This window comes from Balaenoptera physalus (genome assembly GCF_965194825.1).
Source record: "Balaenoptera physalus genome assembly, chromosome: 4".
Lineage (NCBI taxonomy): Eukaryota > Metazoa > Chordata > Mammalia > Artiodactyla > Balaenopteridae > Balaenoptera > Balaenoptera physalus.
Window position 1 is genome coordinate 78100192 of NC_138891.1, and position 27329 is coordinate 78127520.

Below are 27329 nucleotides of genomic sequence, written 5' to 3' on the forward strand. Positions count from 1 at the left end.
GAAACATTTTGGATCAGATTCATTTGCCAACATATATTCTCAGTGACAACACTATACCTCAGCTGGCAGTGATTTGGCAAGCAGATGTAGAAATAATCCTAAACATTTGTTGATAGGGAGTGGAGTAACAATCAAGTCATACTCAGTACCCACATTCCAAGTGTTTCTTGCTTGTGAAGTGATAAAGTCTAACAAAATGGAGAAATATTTGTTTCACTGCTGTGCAAAAAATATTTTAGGACTCCCTTTTATGAGAGTCAAAAGCAAACTCAATTTATACACTATTTCCAAATCCTAAACTTAGTTGAGCTTCCTCTTACCTAACATTTTGACAGTAAGTAGGATGAAAGTTGCAGCTGCCTAGGCTACTTTAATGTTAAACGAAAGAACAATAATAATCAAGTTAGAAAGGAATAATTCCATTGCATAGAATAAACTAAGAAAAACAACTGTACTACCCAGAAAGAAATTGTCATGATAACAGAATGAAAACAGTGCCTTTGGTGCTATTATTACCAGGAACGGGTGAAAAGATTCTATTTTGAAATCACTATGTAAGTGAAAAAGTCTGTCATCTTCATTCATTCCATTCATTGTAATTTTCCCCTGACAGTAACAGTTCTCACATGTAGTTTTTTGCATTTTTAGATTTTCATTCTTTTAAGTACAGAACTTGCTGTGACAGAAAATGAAGTCTTCTGATGCGGGTGCAGTACGGATGTGCCTGTGAAAACTGGTCATAACTGAAAAGTCCTCAGTCTACCCTAGGGGCAGGTGGCTCAAGCAATGGCTTTGGTATTCCGTTGGATCAGTTGGATTGAATTCTGTGAAGTGAAAACTTACAGGACAGTAGAATGTGTTCAGGCTCACATTGGAGCTTACTGAAATGATTTAGAAATGATTCCAGCACCAAGAAGCTTTCTTGCTACATGGGTTTTTGTTAAAAAACCGTGTATTCCAATGCTGTTATGGTAAATTCTTGATGATGATATTGATAATATTAAGAGCTTTTATATATCGATGGGTCAGTGTGTGCCAGCCACTATTCTAAATGCTTCTCAAAAATTATCAAATTTAAATAGTTCTTAAATCTGCAGGGTTTTATCTTTTAGATAAATGTAGCCTAGTAAAGTTTTCCTGCTTCTTAAAGTCAGGTGACAAGTTGATGAAGTAAATGAATTAAGGGTGACACACACCCTCCCCTCCATTATTTCTCTGCCATTATAAGGTTTTAGGATAAAGAGAGGAAGGAGAATCGTGATTGGGATAATCCTAAACAGTTTGGGTAGAAATGGATGGAAAAGATAAAAGATGTTTGAATATCCTTTTCTTCCTACTACCAATTCAGCTAACTTTTAAAGTGCCCCAAGTAAATATATGAATGAATAATAAAAAGTACTAAATAGTGTCTAACTTTTACTGAGCGTCTGCTATGTGTCTAGCATTGTACTGACTGATTTACATGTGTTAGATCTACATCTCCTCTTGAAAGGATTTCATGTTTTCCAAAATAGATCATAATCAGGTTTCTTGAATATTAACATCCCAATGTACATTTAAAGTATTCAGCTAATTGTAAAAAAAAAACTCATTTCATCACTATTTAGAAGAATAATTCTGGAATAAATGAGTTCTACCCGTAATAACAAACCACTATGGACAGACAGACTTTTCTTCAAGCTTTCCTGATCAACCCTCATCTCCGTGGTCTTTGCCTTTTCCTAGGTGTCTATGGCACAAAATCTGGCATCTAGTTATATGATGCCTCAAATTCCCTATTATTCTGGTTGAAGTTTTCTTTTTATCTAAATATAGTCTAAACTCAAGAGTATTATCTATTTCTTTTATGCTCCTGCAAGCCTGAGCACAATGCTAGTTACAAATTAGGTACTTAATAAATGATTCTGAAATAAATGGGTTAATGAATAATTGAACAGACTTTAAATTGCCGTTGTCTACTTAATGATTGAGGAGCTCTGTATGATAAATGTGCAGTATAAAGTTGAAAATTTTCAAAAGACAGTTTTTTGTTGTTACCCTTTTTTAAAAATTATTTGAAGAAGTCGTTCTCAAACTTTTTGGTCTCAGGATTCCTTTAGACTTAAAAACGATTGAGTACCCCAGTGAGTGAGCTTTTTTGTCAATGTGGGTTATATCTAGTGATACTTAGCATTATTAGAAATTAAAACCGAGACATGTCTACTTAAAGAAAAACGCTCAGTGTAAGAACTGTGAGTTTAAGTTTTATTCAGGGTCTTAAAGGACTGTAGCACAGAAGATAGCCTCTCAGGAGCTCTGAGAAAACCTCTCCGAAGGGTAAGGAAGAAGCCTGTATACGTATGATTTTTGGCTAGGGAACGTGTGCAGTCAAGCAGACATCTTGGTAAAAGATTACTGCTAGTCACAAATAACAAATATCTACAGTTAATGATTTTAGCGCTCTTCTTTAGGAAGATGCAAGAATCTGGGGTCATTGAAGTTCTTCCCGAGATATACATCTCACTATCTACGAGGCTTGCTTGTCCAAAGCACAGAGCATGCTGTTATGGTCTTAATTTCCTCTATCTGAAGCACAGAGTGCTTCATCCTGTTATGTCTTAATTTCCTCTGAGAGTGCACTGGTTGGTCAGTGACTGCAGTGGGTTACGACTTAATCCTTGTAGAAGTGTTTGGTGAGCAACGCTCTTTGTTCTTCTTTGTTTCCAGACATTTAAAAATATAAGAACATAAGCACATAGTCCACTAGCTGTCGGAGCAGTGACGTCAACACAAGTTGTGTAGCCCCTGGAAAACTCCACCGTACTCTTGTGAGAGAATAAGTGTGAAAAGGGCAAATACTGTTGTAGTATTATTATGACAATAGTTTAGACCTCACAGACCCCTGAAAAGGTCTTGGAGAAGTGATAAACTAAAGTATTCCACTGGATTACTGCATCAGGCTATAGAAAGGATAGTCTTTAATCTTAAGGTTAAAATTGTGTTTTTTACTTTTAAATTTAATCATGAGTATTGTTAAGTGTTGTAAATGGTTCTAATTATTTAGCAAGTACATAATTAATTTCTAATTAATGTTAAATAATAGTTAATACTTCTTGGTTGAAATTATCCTCATTTAAGAAAACAACAATATTTGGAAACTGTGTTCAATGTACATTTAAAGTTGGGTTCTCTTACATTGCAGCTCCTCAGTTTGAAACCACATGTAGTTACGTAGAAGCTACACTTGAAGAGTTTCTGACCTGGAACTGTGACCGATCTAGTATTTCTGGACCATTTAGAGACTATGATCATTCCAAATTCTGGGCTTATGCGGACTATAAATATCTTGTCAGTTTATTTGAAGATAAGACAGATATTTTCCAGGTAAGTGAGTACATTTCTTTTAATCATAGTATAACTTGTTCTTGAGAAAAGATCACAAATTAGAATCTCCTTGGTACTTTTTTCCTCACTGTCTTTTTCTCTGAAGAGTAGTCACCGTGAGTCTTGACTATCCTATTGACTCAAGCCCAAAGATTTGTTCAAAGGAAGTATAATGTTTGGCCTACAAAGATGAGCAGCCTTCTTATTATTTTCCTAGTCACCAAACTTCCTGCACACTCTCTCCTTTGCCTTTAAACAGCACCTGAGCCGATTTGGAGTATATCAGAAACATAGACTGTGTGTACAGCTTCCTTTCCTCCTGACCTACATCTAAGTCCTTGTTCTGTCAGTGAGGCAGATGGAGGTACAAAGCTGATTACATGAAGAAGCATTCAAGCATTCCTAGAATCCTAGAAGCCTTCCGGGCTGCTGCTGCCATCTCTCTCTGCTCTGGGGTGTTTAGTACAGGTTTATAGGTTTATGGCCTGAAGCAGAGAGTGCTGGGCTCCCAGTGTTTGACTGTAGAAGTCCTGCAGAAGGATGGGGGTGCTTGCAGAAGTAAGAATGTGGAAGTTCTCTGCCATGCGTTGACATAACTGACGGCAGTTTGCAGACTACCATATCCTCTTTTCAAAGTGTTTTCTACCTCAAACTGCCAGTTCATTTTGTGGGGTGATTTTGCAAACTCCCTGCTCTGGTTTCTGTGTGTCTTCGGCATCGGCCAGGAATGGGAGTAGTCCCAGAAGGCTGTTTGAATGACTCTGCCTTGCCCAGCATCAGGTCAAGGTTCTAGAGTCCTTCATCCTGCCCCTACAGGATATATTTTGCCATCACAGCAGGCTGTTCACCCACCTGCTCTTCTCCTGCCGGTCACCACCACTCTCCCTCTGGACTTTCCTCTCATACAGGCTGATTGTCCTTGGACTCTTGAGTCATTTTCTATTCAGCTTATATTTTTTCTTTTTCGCTTTGAGTGAAGGTTTGGATGCTGGTGCTTTCATAGTTATAATATTATCATACAGCTATCAATACTTAGTATCTTTCCTTTATTAAATTTTTTAATGTTTTACTTAAATTTTGGTTTTTGTAAAAAAAAAAAAAGAAGGAAAAACACATCACTTGCCCCATAATTGTTAGTTGAGGATACTTTTTTTTCTCACAACAATAAAAGAAATGCATTTGTTTTGAAAACATTCAGTAGATGTTTTCTGAATCCAAAGTCTATACCAAATCTATTATTTACTCATTTATTTTTTACACACACACACACACACACACACACACACACACACTGTATTTTATTTTTACAAGAGATAAATAAACTGACACCAAGCATTGTAAATGGATGACCACAGCAAAAGCAACAGTGATTGCAATTACCAAACATGAAACACACTCATACTATGTCATAATATTGACATTCAGTCCTATTTACTCATTTTTAAATGATAATTTTGAGGTAATTTTTTTAATAACCTTAATTGTGATTACTCTATGGCTCTTTAATCCTAGACCTTTTAGATATCATAGTTAACTTTTAGAGTATCTTATTAATATTTCTCATACCCTAACCCACCCTGTATATTAGACTGGTACTTTATTACTCCATATTTCAGGTAAAACACTGTAATAGTAATATTTATCAAGTACTCATACTTGGTGCTTTTCTAAGTGCTTTACCTTTATAATCCTCACAGTAACCCTATGATTTAATAATTATCCCTATTTTAAGAAAAATGAGGGCTTCCCTGGTGGCACAGTGGTTAAGAATCCGCCTGCCAATTCAGGGGACACAGGTTTGAGCCCTGGTCTGGGAAGATCCCACATGCCGCGGAGCAACTAAGCCCGTGTGCCACAACTACTGAGCCTGTGCTCTAGAGCCCGTAAGCCACAACGAGCCACAACTACTGAAGCCCGTGTGCCTAGAGCCCGTGCTCCGCAACAAGAGAAGCCACCGCAATGAGAAGCCTGTGCACCACAACGAAGAGTAACCCCCGCTCGCCGCAACTAGAGAAAGCCTGCGGGCAGCAAAAAGACCCAACGCAGCCATAAATAAACAAACAAACAAATAAATAAATTTATAAAAAAAAAAGAAAAGTGAGGCACCAAGAGGTTAAGTAAACCTTTTCTGAAATTATACAAGTAAGAAAAGAATAACCTAAGCAGTCTGCCTCCACGAGCTTTAACTACTGCACTATATGCCTGCAGAGGGTCTGGATACATTCAGTCCTGTGAGGACTTCCAGCTAGGATGAAGGACTTCTGTCTGTGCTGAATCTAGGCTCACTCTGCCTTGGGTGAATCTCTAATCTGACCCCATCAGTCGTTCTGTTTCAGGCCAGGCATGGTAGCACTGTGCAGAAACGTGACCTATTTATTAAGTGTGGGTATAAAAGGCAGCCTTTTGATAATGTGCTGGAATTCTAATTGAGCCCTTATAAAATATGATATTTTTAGTTAATGAGTTTTCTTCAGCTCACATTATGGTGATTTATTCTCTGGATTAGAACAGGCAAATCTGCTATGAACAACCAAGTCCATTAAGATTATGTCATTTTTTTATCTCAAAGTTTTCTAAGCATGAAGTGATCTTATATCAAAGGTACCTAAGTTGTTTTACTTTTACCACTATAATTCATTCAGTCACTAAATCTTACTTCTTATTGTTTCAAGCCTTCTTCCGTCTGTCTTAAAATGGTGGGTAGTTAAACATTAAAACTGATAAATTTTTTAAATGTTTATTTAAAATAAACTCATTGTATGTGAATTTAAGTGACATTTTTATGAAAGTAATTATATTCCAAATTTCTTTTTAATGTTATGAGAGTAGTGGCATTGTTTTACATTCTTGTCTCTTTAGTGTCTGGCTTAATAGAAGACAGCTGGTTTCTTCTGTCTGCTTCATTCAGTCTTGCGATTTGTTGGTTTGTTTTAAGTATATGAAGAATATCTTGCTTTACACAAATATGCAGCTGAAAAAGAGAGGAGCATTTTGGCAACCTTTTTAGATAATTGTGGATTTTTTTAATACTCCACCAAATTTGGGTTGTTTCTACCACTAATGAGTAGTCTCTTAAAGGTTCGTTTGTTGCAATCAAGAATCTGAACCCAAGATATGATCTATCCTGGAGAATGTTCCATGAGCACTTGAGAAAAATGTGTATTCTGTTGTTTTTGGGTGGAATGTCCTATAAATATCAATTAAGTCCATCTTGTTTAATGTATCATTTAAAGCTTGTGTTTCCTTATTTATTTTCATTTTGGATGATCTGTCCATTGGTGAAAGTGGGGTGTTAAAGTCCCCTACTATGATTGTGTTGCTGTCGATTTCCCCTTTTATGGCTGTTAGTATTTGCCTTATGTATTGAGGTGCTCCTATGTTGGGTGCATAAATATTTACAATTGTTATACCTTCCTCTTGGATCGATCCCTTGATCATTATATAGTGTCCTTCTTTGTCTCTTGTAATAGTCTTTATTTTAAAGTCTATTTTGTCTGATATGAGAATTGCTACTCCAGCTTTCTTTTGATTTCCATTTGCATGGAATATCTTTTTCCATCCCCTCACTTTCAGTCTGTATGTGTCTCTAGGTCTGAAGTGGGTCTCTTGTAGACAGCATATATATGGGTCTTGTTTTTGTATCCATTCAGCCAGCCTGTGTCTTTTGGTGGGAGCATTTAATCCATTTACATTCAAGGTAATTATCGATATGTATGTTCCTATTCCCATTTTCTTTAATGTTTTGGGTTTGTTATTGTAGGTGTTTTCCTTCTCTTGTGTTTCTTGCCTAGAGAAGTTCCTTTAGCATTTGTTGTAAAGCTGGTTTGGTGGTGCTGAACTCTCTCAGCTTTTGCTTGTCTGTAAAGGTTTTAATTTCTCCATCGAATCTGAATGAGATCCTTGCTGGGTAGTGTAATCTTGGTTGTAGGTTTTTCTCCTTCATCACTTTAAGTACCATGATGCTTTCTGATGAGGCAAATTGGAATGTAAGAATTTGGGTATTTATCCAAGCCTATCTGTGGGTAGAGTTAACTACCTCTTTTCTGTTTGTTCCCTGAGGTAATTTTTTCAAGGAGAAAAGGGCCTTAAGTACTTGCTAATTTATAATGTTCATTTAAGGGGCTGTTTGAAGTATTTATCCTTTATAAGTTTTACATAGTAATTATAGTTAATTATACTGTTTTAAAGTTCCATTTTTGTCGGGTTTTTTTTTCTTTTTTTATTCAGATGTAAGTTCATTACAGTGTTACGTATATTCAGTTTTCCTGTGTGTATGATCTAGGCATGGAGAATAAATAGAATGAGACAACTTTTAACGTGATAGACTCCAATTAACCATGACCACAAGTCACCCAAACAGCCCGGTAAAAGAACAAATAGTTTCGAATTGGGGTATTCTCAGAGCCTAGAGTTTACACTAGCTCACACCAAATCTAGGCTCTGAGAACACTCCAACTCAAAATATACCATTTTTTAGTGGTGAACAAATTAAGAATGAATTATTTTCTGATAATGTCAGGCTTAAAAAAAAAGCCACTATTCTGTATTATCAGTATCTTACCAGTTTTTCTTAAGTTCTTTGGTTAAAACCGTAAAATTGGGCTTCCCTCGTGGCGCAGTGGTTTAGAATCCACCTGCCAATGCAAGGGACATGGGTTCGAGCCCTGGTCCAGGAAGATCCCACATGCTGCGGAGCAACTAAACCCGTGTGCCACAACTGCTGAGCCTGCGCTCTAGAGCCTGCGAGCCACAACTACTGAGCCCACGTGCCACAACTACTGAAGCCTGTGCGCCTAGAGCCCATGCTCTGAGACAAGAGAAGCCACTGCAATGAGAAGCCCGTGCACCTCAAGGAAGAGTGGCCCCCACTCGCCGCAACTAGAGAAGGCCCACACGCAGCAACAAAGATCCAATGCAGCCAAAAATAAATAAAAAAAAAAAAAACCTGTAAAATTATGGAAGATTTGGTTGCTTGTACAGCATTTTTTAAATGGTGTTTGAGTCTGCAACAATTATTTAACTTGTTAATTGGAACAGGTTTAGGAGCAACTCAGTTTCAGCATAAAATTAGATCTAGTCACCTAGATCAGTAACTCAGCAATTTTTGAACATTCGTTGTGCTATGTTAGGTACCGGGGATGCCAACTTGAATAAAAGACTTGGCTCCCGTGGGAGTTTAAAGTTGAATGTGGAGCCAAGCCTTAAGACAGAAAAGTGTAAAATGTGCTATTACACTTTAGTACTTTTTCTGACATTATTTTATCATTTAAATGATTGTAATAGTTTTAGAATATTATGTATAATCAAGAAGATTGAAGCATATACATTTTCTTGAACTTTTAAAATTACAACCAGATTTTTAGATTCTCTTATTTAAAATGTTGGAGACAATTTTATTAAGCAATTTTAAAATTTATTTTTTTATTTATTTTTGCTGTGTTGGGTCTTCGTTTCTGTGCGAGGGCTTTCTCTAGTTGTGGCAAGCGGGGGCCACTCTTCATTGCGGTGCGCGGGCCTTTCACTATCGCGGCCCTTCCCGTTGCGGAGCACAGGCTCCAGACGCGCAGGCTCAGTAATCGTGGCTCACGGGCCCAGTTGCTCCGCGGCATGTGGGATCTTCCCAGACCAGGGCTCGAACCCGTGTGCCCTGCATTGGCAGGCAGATTCTCAACCACTGCGCCACCAGGGAAGCCCCAGCAATTTTTAAAACTCATCCTCATTGCTGTTATGTGTACTTAAAGGAATCCAGTTTCAAAATATTGGGATAACAGAAAGTAGATCGGTGGTTGCTTGGGGCTGAGAGTAGAGGCAGGCAGATTGAAAGCACAGGAGTAAGAGGGAACTTTTTGGGGTAGTAGAAGTATTCTATATTTTGATCATGGTGGTGATTATTCCAATATATACATTTGTCAAAACTTGTTGAACTGTAGTCTAAAATGGGTACGTTTTATTGTATATAAATTTTACCTCAGTGAAATTAATTTAAAAAGAAAACTAGGCAGTGGAAAAAATATTGTTTCTAAATAGTTTCTTATTTTGGTATTCAAGCAGTTTCTCCCCAACTAACTCTTATCTTCACAGGTAGCAAAATGTGCGTTGTCATCCTTTATGTCCTGGGTTTTTTTATTGGGAAATATGATCATTCTATGTACACAAGAAATGAAACCATTATTATTTATAAATTACATATTATGTTCAGGACATCATGACAAGGCAGAACCATCCAAAGGAAAGAGGAGAAAAAAGTATCTGTACTACTTTTTTGTTATAAACCAAGTTCATTTTCTTTGGCCAGCCAGTTTTCAGCTATGAGTAAATGATGAATTTTGCTTATAACTCTCATTCTGTACAGAAGCTGTGCCATATTTGGTCTTGAAACACTGTAGTGTGTTATTTCCATCCCTCTTCTCTTAGGTGTCTCTCTTTTTTTTTTAATAGTTTTTTAAAAATTAATTTGGTTGCGCTGGGTCTTAGTTGCGGCAGGCGAGCTCCTTAGTTGCAGCTCGAGGGCTCCTTAGTTGTGGCTCGCTGGCTCCTTAGTTGTAGGATGCAAACTCTTAGTTGCGGCATGCATGTGGGATCTAGTTCCCTGACCAGGGATTGAACCCAGGCCCCCTGCATTGAGAGCGTGGAGTCTTAATCACTGCGCCACTAAGGAAGTCCCTCTCTTAGGTGTCTTTAAACTGCAGGTAAATTTCCCAGAATATGTCTGGGAAGAGACCAGGAATTGGGGCTGATAGGAAACCATTGGGGTTGGATGTGGGGGAGGATGAAAAAACAGGACTGAATTCCTGGTTAATTCCTTTAAGTACTGGGGTAACATGTGATATTGTCTTCTTCTAGAATTACCCCTAACCACTAGAGTATCTAATGGACTACTAAATTACAGTACTGCAGCCCTACATTAGCACTTCCATAATAACGGTGGTCTTATTTTTTAATTAAAGAGTTGATTATCAAGACCTTTTGGTTCTTTTTACTCTTTTGCTGTCTTTTATAATTTTCATTGCTTGTGTTCTACACATTTTATTTGTATATCAATTGTTTGGACTCAGAACTTTTTTTTTTTTTTTTCCTGGAGGAACAGTGCAGATCTTGGTGGTTAGTTCTCCAGGCTAGCCTGGGGAAGCCTACTATATTTATAATATGCTTAAAGAATAGTACCATGAAACTCTCCCTACTTCCACCCCAAAGTGTCAACAGGCGTATTTCTTCAAGGATATGTTTCTCTGATACAGGGTTTAGGACTAGCATAACTGCAAACCCAAGATAAAGGCTCTGACAGAATGAGATTATTGGGGAAAGACAAGGTTCCATGGGTTAACCTCCTGAATCAATTTGGGTTAGGCTTAGTTGCTTGTAACAGAAATCTCAGAATGGAAATTGCCTAACTAAACGCATAACGGTGAATTTTTTCCTCACCTAAGGAAAGTTTGGAGGTACGCTGGCTGGGACTGGAATGGAGGCTTTGTCATCCCAAAGAACCCAGCTTCTTCCTGTCTTTCTACTCTGTCTTTAGCATGTGGCTTTCATCCTCAAAGCCATCTTGTATTCCAAGAGAGCCATCACACTGTATTTCAGAAAGGAGGAAGGAAGGACAAAAATGTACTCCCAGCTCTCTGCCTCTCTTTTAAGGAACTCTCCCAGAAGTCCCATCCAACAACTTCTGCTTAATGGTTAGAATTTAGTTTCATGGCCCCACTGAACTGCAAGGCAGGCTGGAAAACGGATGTCTCTTAGCTGGGCACGTTATCTCTCTGAATAATATTGGGAATGAGATATTAAAAAAGGTAGGCAGTTTATGGCACACTCTGTTCATGGAAGGACATGAAAAATTGAAGCAAGATTTACAGTTTCTACAAAAAGTACAGTTATTCCAGAGCCTCTGCGGGCAGCAAGTACAGGGACCAGAGAGAATTGCAGCCTTAAAGGGAGGGTTCCAAGGATGAGTCTGTACAGCCATCCTTAGTGCATAGCTAAGAATGCCCTTGTCAGCCGGGGAGAGAGGATTTTGAAGCCAGAGGGATTTCTTAGGCAGCCATAGGGCTGGCAGTTTCAAGGGGGGGCCCCTATGGCCAAATCCCTGGGGCAGGATGATTGATGGTCGTTTTATTTAGTGCTTAAGTTGATAGGTTAGCAATCTGCTATACGTCTTACTGAAGAGAGGAAGGGAAAAGAACAAAGTTCATATCTCTCTATTAAGTACTAATGCATTAGTACTTACTGAGGGATCAAGACAGAGAAAGACAAAAGCAAATATCAAGCATTCTTGACCTCTTAATTTATTGTACAGTTGTGTGATCATGATAGAATTGCCTTCTGGCATATTGGGGAGGGGGTAATTGATCTGTTTATGTTGTTATTTCAGGTTGGTGTCTTCAACTAGATTTTAGAGTTCTTGATAATAGAGATGTTTATGCCTTACACTTTTTGAGTCTCCATCCCCTATTAGCATATCACATATATTATCGGTCAGTAGTTTTTGATTCTAATAGTTGTGCTATAGCAGTGATTCTCAACTCTCCCAGATCTTGCACTCCCTTTATACAGTTTGTAGGTAATACAATTACCTACACATGTAAATCTTTTAAATTGTTAAAACACCTTACCCATAATATAAAGGAGAATTTTCGAGGAAGTAATTTATAATAAACAACATATATTTTGATGTGTTAATGCTCAATAACTACGCTAGAAGACATAACAACATAGTCAAGTCCAGGTGTGTGATTAAGTGGACCTCCAAAGCCAACATATAATCGTTTTGAATGGATAGTCCATTTATTCCAGAAACCAGGCCCAACCTTGATGCACGCTGTGGTCTGGGATGCTCCTCTCTGATGTTGCAGACCCGGGGGGAGCTCGCTGAGTTCTCTGTGACGCTGTCGCCGGTGGCTGTTGTCAGCCACTGTGTGTTGGGAGAATTGTTTAGACTTGGGCACTGGCCTGGGATGACCAAGGAGCTCCAGGACCATACCCACCAGACCTGTATTTTCCCAAGAAAAAACTTCCAGTGGCAAAGCAGAGTAATAAGTCTTCCAGCCAATTAAAAAACATGAAGCCAAAGCTGAGAGTAGATGAATGCAGAAACTAGATTCAAGCTCTGTTGTGTGCTGTGGACTCTGCCAGTTGCTGGGGTCTGTGAGGTGAATATGTGTTCAAAAGACAGAAAATAACTGTAAAATGTGAATGATTGTTTATTCACTCTACAGACACCTGTTTTTCAACTACTGTGCTAGGGCTAGAGAGTCACAGACAACCTTGGTCTCCTCTCCTCAGGGAGCTCATATTCTATGGTGAAATCAGACAAGTGAGTCTAACCGATTGTCGTAACTGTTATGAAGTAAACAAAAATGGGCCAAAATTAGTACAGCAGAGGAACTTCTAAAAGAGTAAGTTGGGAAGCCTTCTCTGAGGAGGTGATATTTAAGCTGATTCCTAAAAGATGAGAAGCTAGCCAAGTGAATGGAGGGTCAAGAGCTTTCTAAGCAGAGTGCAAAGCCCTTGAATGTGAGAAGAGTTTGCCTTTTTGGAAGAAAAGAAAGAAAGCCATTGTGATTGAAGGCCTGGCCAGTGAGACTGAGAGGGTTAGAGGTGTCAGAGAGGTGAGAGGGGCCTGGTCATGCGGGCCCATGATAGAGGGCATTTGGATCTAATTCTAAGTGCAGAGCAAAGGGGGGACAGGACTTAATATTTCAAGATCACTCTTTGCTGCTTTGAGGAGAATGGGTCAGACAGGCAAAGAATCAAAGTTCTTTGGGAGAGAGAGACCAAAGGAGAGAATGACCAGGTTGCATGCGGCAGGAGAGGGAGGGGGCGGGGTGGGAAGTGTGGAAGGGTTCAAAGACATGACATTTACATTGGGTCTTGAAAGAGAAATGTGAATTGGGGTGTGGGAAGGGCAGCGAGGAGACCAGCCAGGCAGAGGGAACAGCAGAAGCAAAGGCAGGGAGGTGTGCAGCCCATGCTGGGAGAGCACTAGAGAGGTAGTGTAGCAGTGGTCTCATACCAGAACCTGCATCCCCTTTACTGTTCTGAAATGCAGTTTGCAGGTGATATAATTACTTCCACAAATAATTTTTAAAAACTTTTAAACTACCCCAGCTATAAAATACAGGAGAATTTAAGCAGAAGTATGTGATTTAATGTGTAAATATTCAAGCGTCACTATACTAGAAGACGTAATGAATTAATCAGATGCTTGTACCTACCTACAAGGAAAAGGTTCAGTTTTGAAGAGTTAATAAAAAATTCCATAGAATATCTCCAATATTTTATATTTAACATTTTGAAATGAGGCTAAATGAGTATGTTTGTATCTATACACATAGAGTCACCATGATGAGACAGTACGAGCACAGACTGATATTGGTGTATACATTGCTCAACCAAGTATCATATGAGTTTCAATGCTGCTGGTGACTTAATTTTTCAAAACGGTGAACAACTCTTGATGAAGCTGCAGGAACACAAAGTACAATCCTCCCTGGACTTACTTAGTAATTGTGTTTCTAGAAAATTCAGTATGTGTTAAAACCATGCAAAAGTCCTGTGAGGATATATGAAATTAAGAGTCAGAGCTCTAATCTCAGATAACTAAGATCAGATTTTTCAGTGTTATGAAAATTGTGCAAGATACAAAACTTCTGTTGTGTTGAGCTGGATCCCTGACCCCCATCCACTGAATACCAAGGCACCCCCGTCCTATTTATTATGACAACCAAAAATGTCTCCATGTTTTTTAACAAAAGGACAGAACTGTCCCTCAGTTTCCACATCTGTACAGTAGATATAACTACGTTCAATCTCATAAGGATTAAATGAGATGATACATAGAAAATGTTAGTATCAGGGCCTGTCCCACCATATGGATTCAATAACCTGATAGTTAGCAGCTGAAAATATAGGTTTAGCAGTTGAAAATATAGATTTAGTCGTAAATAGAAGAGAAGTTAGGACTGGAGATGAAGGTTTAGGAGTCATGTATGTAGGTTCATTTAAACATTACAAAACACCAGGCAGAAACTTAACATTCAATTTAAGAGGGATGAAAGTAGGGTCCCATGGCCTTCTCCTAAACTCTGTAACGTCAAGAATGAAGAGATATGGCTAGGCAACAGTTCATAAGAAAAAGGCAGTCAAGCCTAGATTAGCCATGGTATAATTCAGCTGCTTTAAAAAAAAAAAAAAAAAAACACTGTCTGGCAGTGTATTAATAGTGTAATGTCCAGATCATGGAATGTTGAGACCCATATGCAAGGTACTACATAGGCTCTGTCTGGGGTTCATTTTGGGAGCCAGGCTTTAAGAGGGCTGTTGACAAAGGTAGTCAAGAGGAGAGAAACTGGAAGGAAAATTTAATGCTACTGAGTCTAGATATTTGAAAAAAATGATAAAGGAGAAGACATGACCATTTTTCAGATAATTTAAAGACAACAGTTTTTGGCAGAAGAGAAAATAAACCTGTTGTTTGTGGAAAACAAATCTAGGACCTTCTTCTGGAAGTTACAAGAAAGCAAATATTGATTTTGTAGTAAGCAATCAACCAGACGCTTGCTCTTTTCAGGGATGATGTAGAATAGAATTTCATGGATAGAGATGATTTCTAAAGACTTTTTCAACTTTTGAAGTGGATGTGGGAATAGACTCCAGGATGGATCACCCGCCCAGTCACCTGTGTTAGTTTCACTGATGTGACTGCCTAACAGGGTCACTTGTTTCTAGCAAGACCCAACGCAGATTCCTCCTGGGCCTGCACTCATTTCAGAGATTTGATTACCTGTAAGTAGCTGAACTCAATTGGCAAGGAAGTCCCAACTCTCAAGAGCCCGTGGGGAAAGAAAGCCAAAATAGGTAACACTCAATGCTATCTATTTTCTGACAAATTTACTTTGACTTACTCTCTCTCTGCCACTTTCCCCCAAACCCTTCACCCTCTGGTTTTCCCAGCCAGTTTGCAGCTGAATTTTAGGTCACCCTGATCTAATCATTCCAAAATAATTTTTCCTTTTTCAGTCATTACTGTGTTAGATGAGAGGTCAGGGAAGCCTCACGTCAGTTTTTCATATAGTCACCCCCAACCTGGTAGAAAAACTTTCCTTCTGTGATTCTTTCTGAAGTAGTGCTCTAGAACAGTTTCTCACCTGGGGTTGGTCCACCGACTCCCTCAAAGTGTATGTGAAAGAGTGTGTATGTGTGTGTGCGCACGCGCACGCTCACGTGTGTGTGCGCGTGCATTTCTCTGAGGAGAGGGATATCGGCATTCATTAGACTCCCAAAGGGGTGTATCTGTAAGAAGATTAAGAGTCACTTAAACCAGGCTCTTCTTAGGTAAGACAGATCCCCGTTTTTTGTTTTTATATTGCGTGTCTTTCATCTACCTTTAGTTAAATTCCAAACTGGGGTGTGGTGAATTGTTCAACAAGGACCAGGTTCATTGGAAGCCTCCCTAAGCTCCCTGCTTGGACTGGGAGCCCTTCTTCTGTGATCTTAGAGCGCTCTCTGCTCACTGCTGTGAGAGCACTTTCTGCATTATATCGGAAGGGTCCATTTATGGGACTATCTTCCATTATGAGATTTGAAGGGAGGGCCTGTGTTGTATTAATTTTCATATTCCAAACATTCAACATCATACCAGGTATGTAATAGATGCTCAAAAATGTTCTTGACCTGAACCATTTACCCATAATAAGCCAACATATTCTTCTTTTCCTCCCAAGCAGCCAAGGTTTTAAGCACTTAACCTGAGCCAGGTATTATGTTAGGCATTGGGAAAACAGAGGTAAGCTCGCTTCATGGAGCATATGGGCTATATCCAGAGGGGACATGATTTTTGCCACCCCCTGGAGTTGCTGCACGTGAGCCATATGCGTTTACAATAGTGCTGACCTTGCAAAAACTCCCCTTTTTATAACAGATATTAGTTATATGCACATATTCTATTTTTATCACTCAAAACAAAAATGAAAAAGCTTTTTCTAGTCTTCCTTAAAGCCATCCATTAAAAATGTCTCTCCAAAATCCTCTTTCTCTTTGAGTAGTGTTAATGTTTTGCCTCTAAAAAGAGAAAAGTTTGAAGATACTGATAAAGTAGTGTCAGCATTTAGGACCATGTTCTGCAAATAGAAGTGTTTTTTGTTTCGTTTTGTAAAATTCAAAAGGAAAAATTCATGATTCAAAAAAATAAAATAAAAAAGAAAGCAAAACTTTCCTGCCTGGTTCACTACTGTGTTCTTTTTCTTTTTCAGCTTATACATATCTTAAATTCCATGGATTTGAGTTTATGTCAAACTACGTTCGTAGTTTTCTAACTTTTATTTAAAGGCAGGAACACCCTCTCTTCAAACCTAAATAAAATCAAGCAGAGCAGTTTGTTGAAAGAAAGAGCCTTTGCTGCTACCCCCAGTGCCCTCAGGGGGTACCAGGGAGCCTGGTTTGAGAACTACTGGACCAGATGGTATTTATGGACCAGTGGTTGACTTGGGCAGGATCTGTCCACAGAACTAGACATAAGGAGTGCCAAGTTGAAAGCACAGTGCAGTCTCTTTTTCAGGTTCTTTACACTTAAAGGGTTAATGACCTTGAGGAGCACAGCAAAAGTATTTCAAAAGATATGCTGTGTCTCTACCTGGAGACTCTAGTTTAGTAGGTATGAACTACTATAGATGCTCCAGCATCTCTAATTTTAAATAACTCCACTAACCTAGGAGAAGGCTTCTTTCATGTGGTCCTTGAAAGTGCAAAAAGTTAGTACATTACTTATGCCTCAAAATATGTGCACTGCTTAGAGGGAATGTGCCTTTTTGGATTCCTGAGTTGAGCTTCAGAGATTTAAAACAATACTTCTATTTCCATTGCAGTCACTGTTCCTGCTGCCTGAGCCACTTCCCCCATATAGCTGCATAACTGTATCTAGTGTTTATTGTTGGTCTCCAACCTCTGGGTGGGCGTTTTTGTCTATTTTGTGCATTGATTCATCACATGCTCTAGAAGGGTGCCAGGCATGTTATAGGCAGACAGTAAATATTTGTTGAACAACTACTATTAGTGGGGTTATTCAGATATGTTATTGGTTAAAAAGACTTCTTGAATTGCTCTGGAAACCTAACCTCTTCCATCTATAGCGATTTCTGTAAGAGAGTGTTCCAAGTGCCCAAAACCAGATGTGTAAGTGAAAATGTGTAACACTCCTATACAACAGAGTTGGTTGGTGCTTGATGGTCTGTGACTTTATTTTCAAAACAGGATGTGATATGGTCTGACTTTGGGTTTCCTGGAAGAAATGGACAGGAAAGTACGTTGTGGATCGGTTCCATGGGGGCCCATACACCCTGTCATCTGGACACCTATGGTTGCAACCTAGTATTCCAGGTACAAGGAAGGTAATGCACATGTGCATGCACATGCATGAGGGAGAGAGAAAGAGAGAGAGAGAGTGTGTGTGTGTGTGTGTGTGTGTGTGTGTGTGTCTTTGTGTGTTGCACAAGAAGAGGAATGAGTGTCGGGTAGAGGGCAGGACTCCCTGCTCCATCCTATCAGCCTGCCTCATGACCAGGGCAGATCTCTTAACCTCTGGTTCAGTCTCCTCCTTTGTGAAATAAGGGGAACAGTATAGATGGTGGTTTCTGTGTGTTGTGTCTCTCAGCCATGGTCAGGATTACTGTCAGAAAGCTGATCCTAGAACTCTAGGAGTACACTCCCAGTTCAGCTAGACAGTTGTCTGCTTAGCTCTATAATGTAAGCGTCTGCATTAGTAGCTGTAGAGTGTAGGGGGTGGGACTTGCTCTCTTGTTTTAGGAGAGCAGTGGGAAAACGATGACCGCTCGCGCCCGCAGGCTTCGGCAGTGCAGCATGAGATTGCCTTGTCCATGCACGCGTGTTGGCTTTCCAGGAGCAGGAGAACGCTGTGACTACTCATGCTCACCAGCCCCAGCCAGGGGGCAGGGGTGTGTTGCAGCCTCCCACACTCACAGACTTTAGCTAGGGAGCAGGAGAATGCCGGGACCATTTGTGCCCACCTGCCTGCGCCAGGGCTGGGGAAGTGCTCTGGTCACCGGAGCGCTCTGGCTTCAGCATTGTGGCAGGGTAGAGCCACAGTTGCTCGCCCCTGCATCCGAGCTTGCCCACCTGTGCCCGCAGGTTAGGTGGGGAGCACAACGATGGCGTCTGCCATTGCTTCCATCCCGGGGGAGCATTTCCCTCATTTCCCACCCCTTCGGTGGTTACTCTCAGATTCTAAATGACTTTCCTTCACGTATAGTCTCAACACTTTTCAAACTGCTGTTGTTTTGCTAGGGTTTGGGGCAAGTGAGATGTACGTGAACCCTTTACGAGGGGAGTCTCAGTTTCGTGTAGCACTTGGGGACCCTTAGACATCTGTCCTGTTGGTTTCCTAAGCCAGCTGTTAGGGGGGCTCATCTCTGTGGTATAGATCCCAGGGGCCGGGGCTCCTGACGTGGGGTGCCAGCCCCTCACTTCCCGGGAGAAGCCCTTGTCTGGTGAGGTCCCTTCCTGTTGTGTGCCACCGCACGGGGGCTGGGGGTTTTGGCGGGAGCGTCTCTCTGCCTCTCCTGCCCATCTCGATGTAGTTAGTCCTTTTTATTCTTTATTGTGGAGCAGGTGTTCATCTAGTTCTCAGGTTCTTTTCAGAGGGAACTGGTCTATATGTACATGTGTATTTTTTTGTGTCTGTGGGAGGAGGTAAGTTCAGGGTCTTCCTCTGCTGCCATCTTGAACTGCTCCCCCCACGTGTAAAGTACTTTGAAAACTATAAAACTGTATGAGATAGTTCCTCCTGGATTCCTCAGGTCTTTATTAAGCAGCCTAGAACGTCTAGGTGCATTATTAATGCACTATGGTTGCAGCAGTGAATCAAGTGTGCCTGGTCCCTGCCCTTATGGAGTTAATAGTCTGAACCTTAAACTTGGTTAGAGAGGACATCATTTCAAGTAGCTGCTTTCCGTGTGTTCTGAGTGGAGAAATAAGCCAAAGAAATTCAGCTGGAAAAACATTACCAAAAAAATACCTGGGTTCCTTCTGTGATATAAAATTAATATAGCTTTACTTTAACTTTGTCGTAGACCATATTTTCTGGCCTCATATAGCTCTGGAGTAATAAAATAACTAACTATTCAGTAAGTATTTATTGAGTATCCTGCCGTGCAGATACCACGTGTTACAGTAGCAACAGAGGTGAACAAGTAAGACACTTCTCTGCCCTAAGAGAGTGTATGTACAGTTAGCGTGCAGGGAAGCCCACGGATTGCTGTGATATATCTAGGCAGAATGAACACGCCCTTGAGGAAGGTTTCGTAGAGCCATGAAACTGAGAAGTAGAAGAGAAAATGTTCCTGTTGGAAAGATTAGGGAAGATTTCAGAGGGGAGCTGCCATTTGGGATGGGTTTCGAAGGGTGGGTGAATGTTCAAAAGACACAGGTGGGAGGAGCAAAGGGACCAGCATGAGCAGAGCCCCAGGAAAGCGTGGGGTATATAGAGGGCCCAGTGAGTTGTCCATGTAAGTTGTGCATTAGAGACAGAGGGATTAGTAGGAAAGGCAAGGTGGAGCCTGAGGGTCTTAATGCCCAGGCAAATACTGCTTATTCTCTGTTCTTTCAGCATCAGAACCAAGAGGTTTTTGAGCCAGGGATGACATGATGATTGACTACCTTTTCTGATTAAGAACACAAGGATGCATATATATTACATTTTAAACCTAGCAGAGCAAATTGTATGGGATGGTTATCATCGTGGCTGTTCCTTTGGGAAACACAGCTGTAGTGCAGGGGTCTGGAGATCTGTGACCTAGTACTGGGTCCACCACTCACACCAGCCCAGTGAATGACACTGAGCAAACCCTGGCTCCCTCTTCCACTTCTTTGAATGTAAGATTAGACTGATGGGGCTTCCCTGGTGGCGCAGTGGTTGAGAGTCTGCCTGCTAATGCAGGGAACACGGGTTCACGCCCTCGTCTGGGTAGATCCCACATGCCGCAGAGCAACTAGGCCCGTGAGCCACAATTACTGAGCCTGCGCGTCTGGAGCCTGTGCTCTGCAACAAGAGAGGCTGCGATAGTGAGAGGCCCGCGCACCGCGACGAAGAGTGGCCCCCGCTTGCCACAACTGGAAAAAGCCCTAGCACAGAAACGAAGACCCAACATAGCAATCAATCAATCAATAAACAAATAAATCTTTAAAAAAACAAAAGATTAGACTGATGATCTCTTAAGGGTCCTTCCAGCTCTAACATTCTAAACATCCTAAATGTCAGAAATTCTCCCAAACTAGTCATAGGTCCAGTGGGAGGGAGCAGCTTTATCATCTCTAAGGCAAAATAAGACTTTATATTTCCTAGTTTGAGAAGAGCAGTCAGCTCTTTTGAAAGGACATGTTTTGAAAGGACATGATAGCCCCTCTGTAACTGCCAGGGGTCACTAGAGGGCTTTAGGGCTTGTCTCAGAACTAGGTTCTTTTCCCTCTCTCTTTGCTTCCCCATCTGTGTATTTCTGTCTGTCTGTGTCTCTTCCTTTTTCACTTCTCCCTCCTGTGCTTCAGATGTCCTCCCTCTGTTGGCTCAAAGTATTGGTGTGTCTAGTGTTTTATGAGTTAAGGTTTATCACTTCCATTTTTCAAAAAATTTTAAAGTGACTGAAACATTTTACAGTTTTCTTTTTGAAAATTCCTATATTATACTACTTTTTAGTTGTGTGGCATCATTCGTGCATTTCTCTTCCTTAATGGATCAATTTAACAAATGTTTAGGTTAAGGAATTTACAACCCCAATAGGGAGAAGTCTGGAAACTATTTGGTGGGTAGTTACTCTGGATGAATGGTTACTCTGTATAAGAGAAGGATACAGAGATTTCAAAGGGTAGAGATTATTCTGGGGAGCTCTAGACTCAGGGATGGAAACAGTTTATGAGGAGGCTGACTTTGATTTGAGATCAGAAAGAATGATCTTACAAAGTAGCTCCTGTCCCTGCAAATAGGCTGCTCAGGGCATCATGAGATACCCACTGGTTGCTGCCCTTCCTTTACCAGGTGTCTGCAGAGGAGATTCCAGCCCCGAGTGAGAGATGGGCCAGGTGACCCCTGAGGTGGCTCCTGTATTCCTTTATGGATTGAATGAAAATGAGTGAAAATGAGCACTTAGCTGTTGCCTTCTTACATGTTTTGTCTCAAGTTTAGAGTACTAACTTGTATCTTATTTTTTTAACTAGGAAAAGATGGCATCTCTTTCCTCCTGAAGATACTCCTTTCCTTTATCCAACTAGAATCCCTTATGAAGAATCTAGTGTGTTCAGTAAAATCAATGTTGTCAATCCTGATTTAAAACGTTTTCCTCAGTTCTGGAAGGCTCGAAGACATATGGTTACCCTGAGCCCCGGACAGGTAATGGGAGCTTTAAAACATTGGTGACCTGTCAGTGGACACCCCAGCTATAACTTCTTTCAAGTCTTTATGCCACGTGCCTCCCTACCAATACAAATAACAATGGTTCCTTCCCTGCTGCTCTGCTATTGGAACGTAGCTTCCCCAGCCGTAGGCTTCACACACAATCCCTGCTTCACAGGTCATGGGAGGGAGATGGGAGGAGGGAACACAGCTCCTCCTGCTGGTGAAGAGGAGAATGACCTGTGGAGGAAGATCCAAAAGCTCCGTTATTTTTATTCAGGTTAAGAGAAGGTGTCAAGGCATGAGTACTTGAACATTTCTGGAACATTTATTCACAATTAATATCTGTTCAACCACGATAAAATCCAGACATACAAACACAGGTTCGAATGCATCCAGTTAGTGGGCCAACAAAGGCAGAATGAACTAAGAACGATTTAGGGTTTTTTGTTTGTTTGTTTGTTTTAATTGAAGTATAGTTGATTTACAATATTGTGTTAGTTTTTGGTGTACAGCAAAGTGATTCAGTTATATATATTTTTTCAGATTATTTTCCATTATAATTTATTGCAAGATATTGAATATAGTTCCCTGTGCTATACAGTAAATCCTTGTTGCATATCTATTTTATGTATAGTACTTTGTGTCTGTTAATCCCCCACTCCTAAGTTACCCCTTTCCCCATAACCAAACATGATAATCATAAGTTTGTTTTCTATGTCTGTGAGTCTGTTTCTGTTCTGTATATAGATTCATTTGTATCACTTTTTAGATTCCACATATAAGTAATACTATATAATATTTGTTGAGAATGATTTGCTTTTAAGCAAGAATGGATGTTACTTTTGTAACTGACTGTCTCTGAAACATTTCCAAAGGTTTAGTACTTAGTGCTGCTACCCAGTGGGGAATATCACCTTTACAACACTGGCATTTGCTGTCTGATATTTTATTAACATTTGCAAGGTTTTCTTAGTCTCTTAAGGAGATTTTATTCCCTTGATTATCCCTCTGACCTGCCTGTGTTCCTTCTTTTGCTCCCTTCTCACTGGCTCTTCCTGCTGCCTTTACACACGAGTGCTCCAGCTCGAACAATTTGACTTAAGTTTCCTCAACCCATCAGCAGTCATTCCCCATTCACTTATCCCCCCCAGCCCTTGACAACCACTTCTCTGTTTTCTTTCTGTATAGATTTACCTATTCTGGACATTTCACATAAGTGCAGTTGTGCAGTCTGTGGACTTTCGTGTCCGGCTTTTTTCACGTCGCATAATATCCTCAAGGTTCATCCAGGCTGTAGAATGTTAACAGCACTTCATTCATTTTTATGGCTGAATATATTCCGTTATGTGGATATACATTTTATTTATCCGTTAAACAGCTGATGGATATTTGGGTTGTTTCCACTTTTTGGTTATTATGAATAATGCTGCTATAAACATTTGAGTACAAGTTTTTGTATGAGCATATGTTTTCAGTTCTCTTGGGTATATACGTAAGGGTGGAATTGCTGAGTCATATGATAACTCTGTGTTTTCTAACTTTTGGGGGAATTGCCAAACTGTTTTGCACAGCAGCTGCACCATTTTACATTCCCACCAGCAATTTATGAGGGTTCTAATTTCTTCACATCCTCACCAACACTTGTTATTTTCCTTTATTATTATTATATTACTACAACTATAACCATTCTAGTGGGTGTGAAGTGGCTGCTAATTCTTTTTTTCTTCTATTTTAATAGCCAAATTCGAATGAGTATTTCTGTCTATTGTATCAGTTTTCCTTACATCATGCTGTTTCCTGAATCCACCGTAAACTGGCTCTCTCTTTTATCACTTTACTTGAAAGTATACTCTATGATAGGACATTCATGACCTCCTAATGACTAAATCCAGTGGCTGAAGTGGACGTTTTTAGTGCCCAGTTCTCTTAAAAGGAGCTCTCTTCCCATCTCCACCTTGTCCATAGCAAGTGCCACCATTTTCCTAAATCCGAAACCCAGAAGCTTCAGATCATCTCCGTCTGCTGTACTCAGCCTTCTACAGACTCTTGTAATGACTCTGGATAAATGCAGTCCTTCTTGACTCTGCCCATTGCTTTCGTTTGCTATATCTTCCTATTTAAATCTTAACACTTAATTTAATAATTGGACCATTGCAAGAATCTCCTGTCCTTCCCAGACTCTCCCACAATGTCACTGTTTTAACCATCCCCCTACTCAGAACTTCTCAGCAACTCAAAATGCCTACAGGATAAAATCCAGATTCTTTATTCTGAACTCAGGGCCCTCCACTGGCCCTAACCTGATTCCCCACTTTATTCCCCTTTACTCCTTCTGCAGTAGTAAGACAGGCCTACTTGCTGTCCCTCGACAGTCCCACCTCCCTTGCCCACTTCTCCCTCCTGGCATGTCCTCATTCTCTCTTAGTCCTGGTTCAAATCACACTTCCTCCATCCAGGTTGTCCCTAACCTCCCTAGTTCATGCCTGCTTCTCCCACCTCTGAAGGTCTCTAGCACCAGTGTCCACTCCTCTGATTTACCACTTATATAATTTATAAATTATATAAGTGGTAAAAAGTGATTTACCACTCTTCTATATATTATTTTTTCATTGGCTAGACTTTAGACTGTGAGAAGGCAGAAACTATGTCCTATGTGTTTACCTCTGCCCTTTCTCAGAACTCATACAACTATTATGTGATGGAAAGGAGGAAAAGTTACAATCTCAGAATCCTTTACTAAGATTTGGATGCAGACAGAGAAGGTCCAGGATAAAGGAGAGTAGAGACTGGAGAAGCTAGTAATATCCTTTGTAGAACATGCAAACTTGTTAATTTAAGAAAAGGAATAAAAGGATTGTGGGGGGTTTTTTCTTGTTTCCCTTTCCTATTACAATATTAGTATAAATTCATTTGAATTCATTTTTTTTCCTTAGCAACTTCATTTAAGATCTGATTCTGACATAAAAATAAAATGTTCTGTTCTTGTGCTAACCATTTTTTGTTTGGTTTTCAGGTTCTGTTTGTCCCCAGACACTGGTGGCATTATGTGGAATCCATTGATCCTGTCACTGTCAGTATAAACTCATGGATTGAACTGGTATTTTTTTTTCTAACAAATGTAATCTCCCTGCTTTTAAGATATACAGTGCCTGTCTATAGAACTTGGTGATTAATTTTCACCAACACTCCAGTGTTACTTTGTTTTGCTGTGCCATAATTTATGTATTCTGCGCTCTGTTGATGGATAGTGAGGTTGGAAATAGGATTTTTGTGACACACCATTCTCTTTCTTTTAAGGGCACAAAATGGGCCCTGATGTTGGTGTGCTGGGTCTTCTCCCTTGACCGGTGTTGTTAGGAGAATCATGCTGGGCCTGGCTGGATCTGCCACGTGTGTCCCATGTTGCCAGTCCCATCCCACACCATCTGGGCTGGAAATACCTGCTTCTTGGTTCAGGGTCCTCATTAATAATTGCAAAATTCTCAGTCCTGACTTACACATTTTCTCAGAGCAGTCTTTCAGTGCTAGGTGTTATCATTTTATTTCTCCCAAAGGCTTTTCCCCCCAGTATGCTGTGCTTAATCCTGGTTGCCTTGCTCTACTTGACAATTAGAATGGCTACTCTTATGGCTCAAGTCTGTCTCTTCCACCTGAGGTGTCATTGCATCCTTGTGTGCTTTAACCAGAGGCTTTGACTGCACCTGTGCCCTCGTTAACCTGAGGCCTTGAATGCATCTCTGCTCTCCTGTACCCAAAACCTTGATTGCATCTCTCTCCTCTCTTTGGCTGCTGCATCCTCCCCTCACTCAGACTTTTCTCATCCTTAGATAATGGGAAGGGCTTTGGCACAGGGGGAGCATAAGGAATACTGTAACAGGAAGCTCTATTGTGTGGCTTAGAAAAGAGTCCTAACCCTTGGATGAGAACTATAATGGGAGATCAATAGACTTACAGTTAGAAATTCTGCTTAACTGATTGCCTTGCTCGGTATCCCCCTTTCTGCTCCAGTGTTCAGAATGTCCCTCTGAAAAGAAGTTGGTCAATTATAGTACTTAAGTCATTTTTCTTTTTCTCAGAGATCACATTTTTATGTTGCCTGTAGTCCAATGTCTGAAATCCTTTAATAATATGTATTTGTCTAGTTTTCCAGTTGTTTATGGTAGGAAAGTAATTAAGTTACTGTTACTCTATCACAGCCAGAAGTGGACATCTCAGCTGAATCATTTTTGTGCCCATTATCTGAAATATGTTATTAATGTTTACATTTTTTAAAGATAAGATTTCTTTGTCTCTAAGGGTAGTCAACATACTGTTCTTTAGTGCATGGTCTTATACATATTAAATAAAAAATACTAGGTGCAGTGCAGAAGGAGAGCCACTGCAGGCCAGCTTCTCCAACTCTGAAGGCACTCCAGGGATTGGAAACCATGAAATCCAAGCATCAAAGTGAATGGCTTAATTTGCTATACCTCAAACCATCTTCAAGTGTTAATTAAAATTATCCACAGAACACTGAATCAAAATTAAAATTAAACACATATATAGAGAAGCAAGAAGAGCTACAATCCTGCAGCCTGTGGAATGAAAACCACATTCACAGAAAGACAAAATGAAAAGGCAGAGGGCTATGTACCAGATGAAGGAACAAGATAAAACCCCAGAAAAACAACTAAATGAAGTGGAGATAGGCAACCTTCCAGAAAAAGAATTCAGAATAATGATAGTGAAGATGATCCAGTACCTTGGAAAAAGAATGGAGGCAAAGATTGAGACGACGCAAGAAATGTTTAACAAAGACCTAGAAGAATTAAAGAACAAACAAACAGAGATGAACAATACAATAACTGAAATGAAAAATACACTAGAAGGAATCAATAGCAGAATAACTGAGGCAGAAGAACAGATAAGTGACCTGCAAGACAAAATGGTGGAATTCACAGCCGGGAACAGAATAAAGAAAAAAAGAATGAAAAGAAATGAAGACAGCCTAAGACCTCTGGGACAACATTAAATGCAACAACATTTGCATTATAGGGGCCCCAGAAGGCGAAGAGAGAGAGAAAGGACCCGAGAAAATATTTGAAGGGATTATAGTCAAAAACTTCCCTAACGTGGGAAAGGAAATAGCCACCCAAATCCAGGAAGTGCAGAGAGTCCCAGGCAGGATAAACCCAAGGAGAAACACACCAAGACACATAGTAATTAAACTGGCAAAAATTAAAGACAAAGAAAAATTACTGAAAGCAGCAAGGGAAAATCGACAAATAACACATAAGGGAACTCCCATCAGGTGAACAGCTGATTTCTCAGCAGAAACTCTACAAGCCAGAAGGGAGCAGCACGATATATTTAAAGTGATGAAAGGAAAGGACCTACAACCATATTGTAGATTATTCTACCCAGCAAGGATCTCATTCAGATTCGATGGAGAAAACAAAAGCTTTGCAGACAAGCAAAAGCTAAGAGAATTCAGCACCACCAAACCAGCTCTACAACAAATGCTAAAGGAACTTCTCTAAGTGGGAAACACAAGAGAAGAAAAGAACCCATAAAAACAAACCCAAAACAATTA

The 27329-nt window shown here is 40.1% G+C and overlaps 2 protein-coding genes across 8 annotated transcripts in view; one reads left to right on the forward strand and one right to left on the reverse strand.

The window, feature by feature from the left end:
• HSPBAP1 (HSPB1 associated protein 1) overlaps positions 1–27329 on the forward strand; it is a 54082-nt gene that overhangs the window by 19191 nt on the left and 7562 nt on the right. For 3 of the 7 annotated variants that reach the window (XM_082459495.1, XM_082459492.1, XM_082459496.1), the window contains 4 exons: positions 3182–3363; positions 17608–17744; positions 21580–21751; positions 24771–24854. In XM_082459495.1, the coding sequence (XP_082315621.1) occupies positions 3182–3363; positions 17608–17744; positions 21580–21751; positions 24771–24854 (575 nt within the window). The remainder of the gene's footprint in view (positions 1–3181; positions 3364–17607; positions 17745–21579; positions 21752–24770; positions 24855–27329) is intronic. The other 4 variants (XM_082459493.1, XM_082459494.1, XM_082459498.1 and 1 more) reach the window with 4 other exon arrangements.
• PARP14 (poly(ADP-ribose) polymerase family member 14) overlaps positions 21759–27329 on the reverse strand; it is a 63532-nt gene continuing 57961 nt past the window's right edge. The window contains exon 18 of the mRNA XM_082459478.1: positions 21759–21994. Coding sequence (XP_082315604.1) covers positions 21927–21994 — 68 coding nt within the window. The 3' untranslated portion in view covers positions 21759–21926. The remainder of the gene's footprint in view (positions 21995–27329) is intronic.